A 272-nucleotide genomic window follows, 5' to 3' on the forward strand; every position below is an offset into this window, starting at 1 on the left:
GCGCTGCGGAGGGCCGGGTGGGGTGAGACCATAGTCCGGGATGGCCCCAGCCCCGTGTGAGCCCCTGTGCTGGGGGACAGCAGGTCTGACTCCGGCTCTGCACTGGGGCCACAGCAGCCCCTGCTGCCTTGTACGTAGGGAGTGGGGACGAGGACACGAGGGTCTCTTGTAAGCCAGGGCATCCCCCATGCTCATGGGGGACCCCGCGTGCCCCCCTCACCTCCCCGCTGGCTCCCGCAGACGCGGAAGCTGTCGAAGACGGAGCGGCCGCG

At 70.6% G+C, this 272-nt stretch overlaps 1 protein-coding gene across 1 annotated transcript in view; it reads left to right on the forward strand.

The window, feature by feature from the left end:
* The window catches only part of WNK4 (WNK lysine deficient protein kinase 4), a 13,457-nt gene that overhangs the window by 7,517 nt on the left and 5,668 nt on the right, over positions 1-272 (forward strand). Inside the window, 1 exon segment of the mRNA XM_009895454.1 lies at positions 241-272. This exon segment is cut by the window's right edge and continues 1 nt beyond it. Within this exon segment, the coding sequence (XP_009893756.1) occupies positions 241-272 (32 nt within the window).

The sequence above is a fragment of the Charadrius vociferus genome, unplaced genomic scaffold (assembly GCF_000708025.1).
Source record: "Charadrius vociferus isolate BGI_N301 unplaced genomic scaffold, ASM70802v2 scaffold730, whole genome shotgun sequence".
NCBI lineage: Eukaryota > Metazoa > Chordata > Aves > Charadriiformes > Charadriidae > Charadrius > Charadrius vociferus.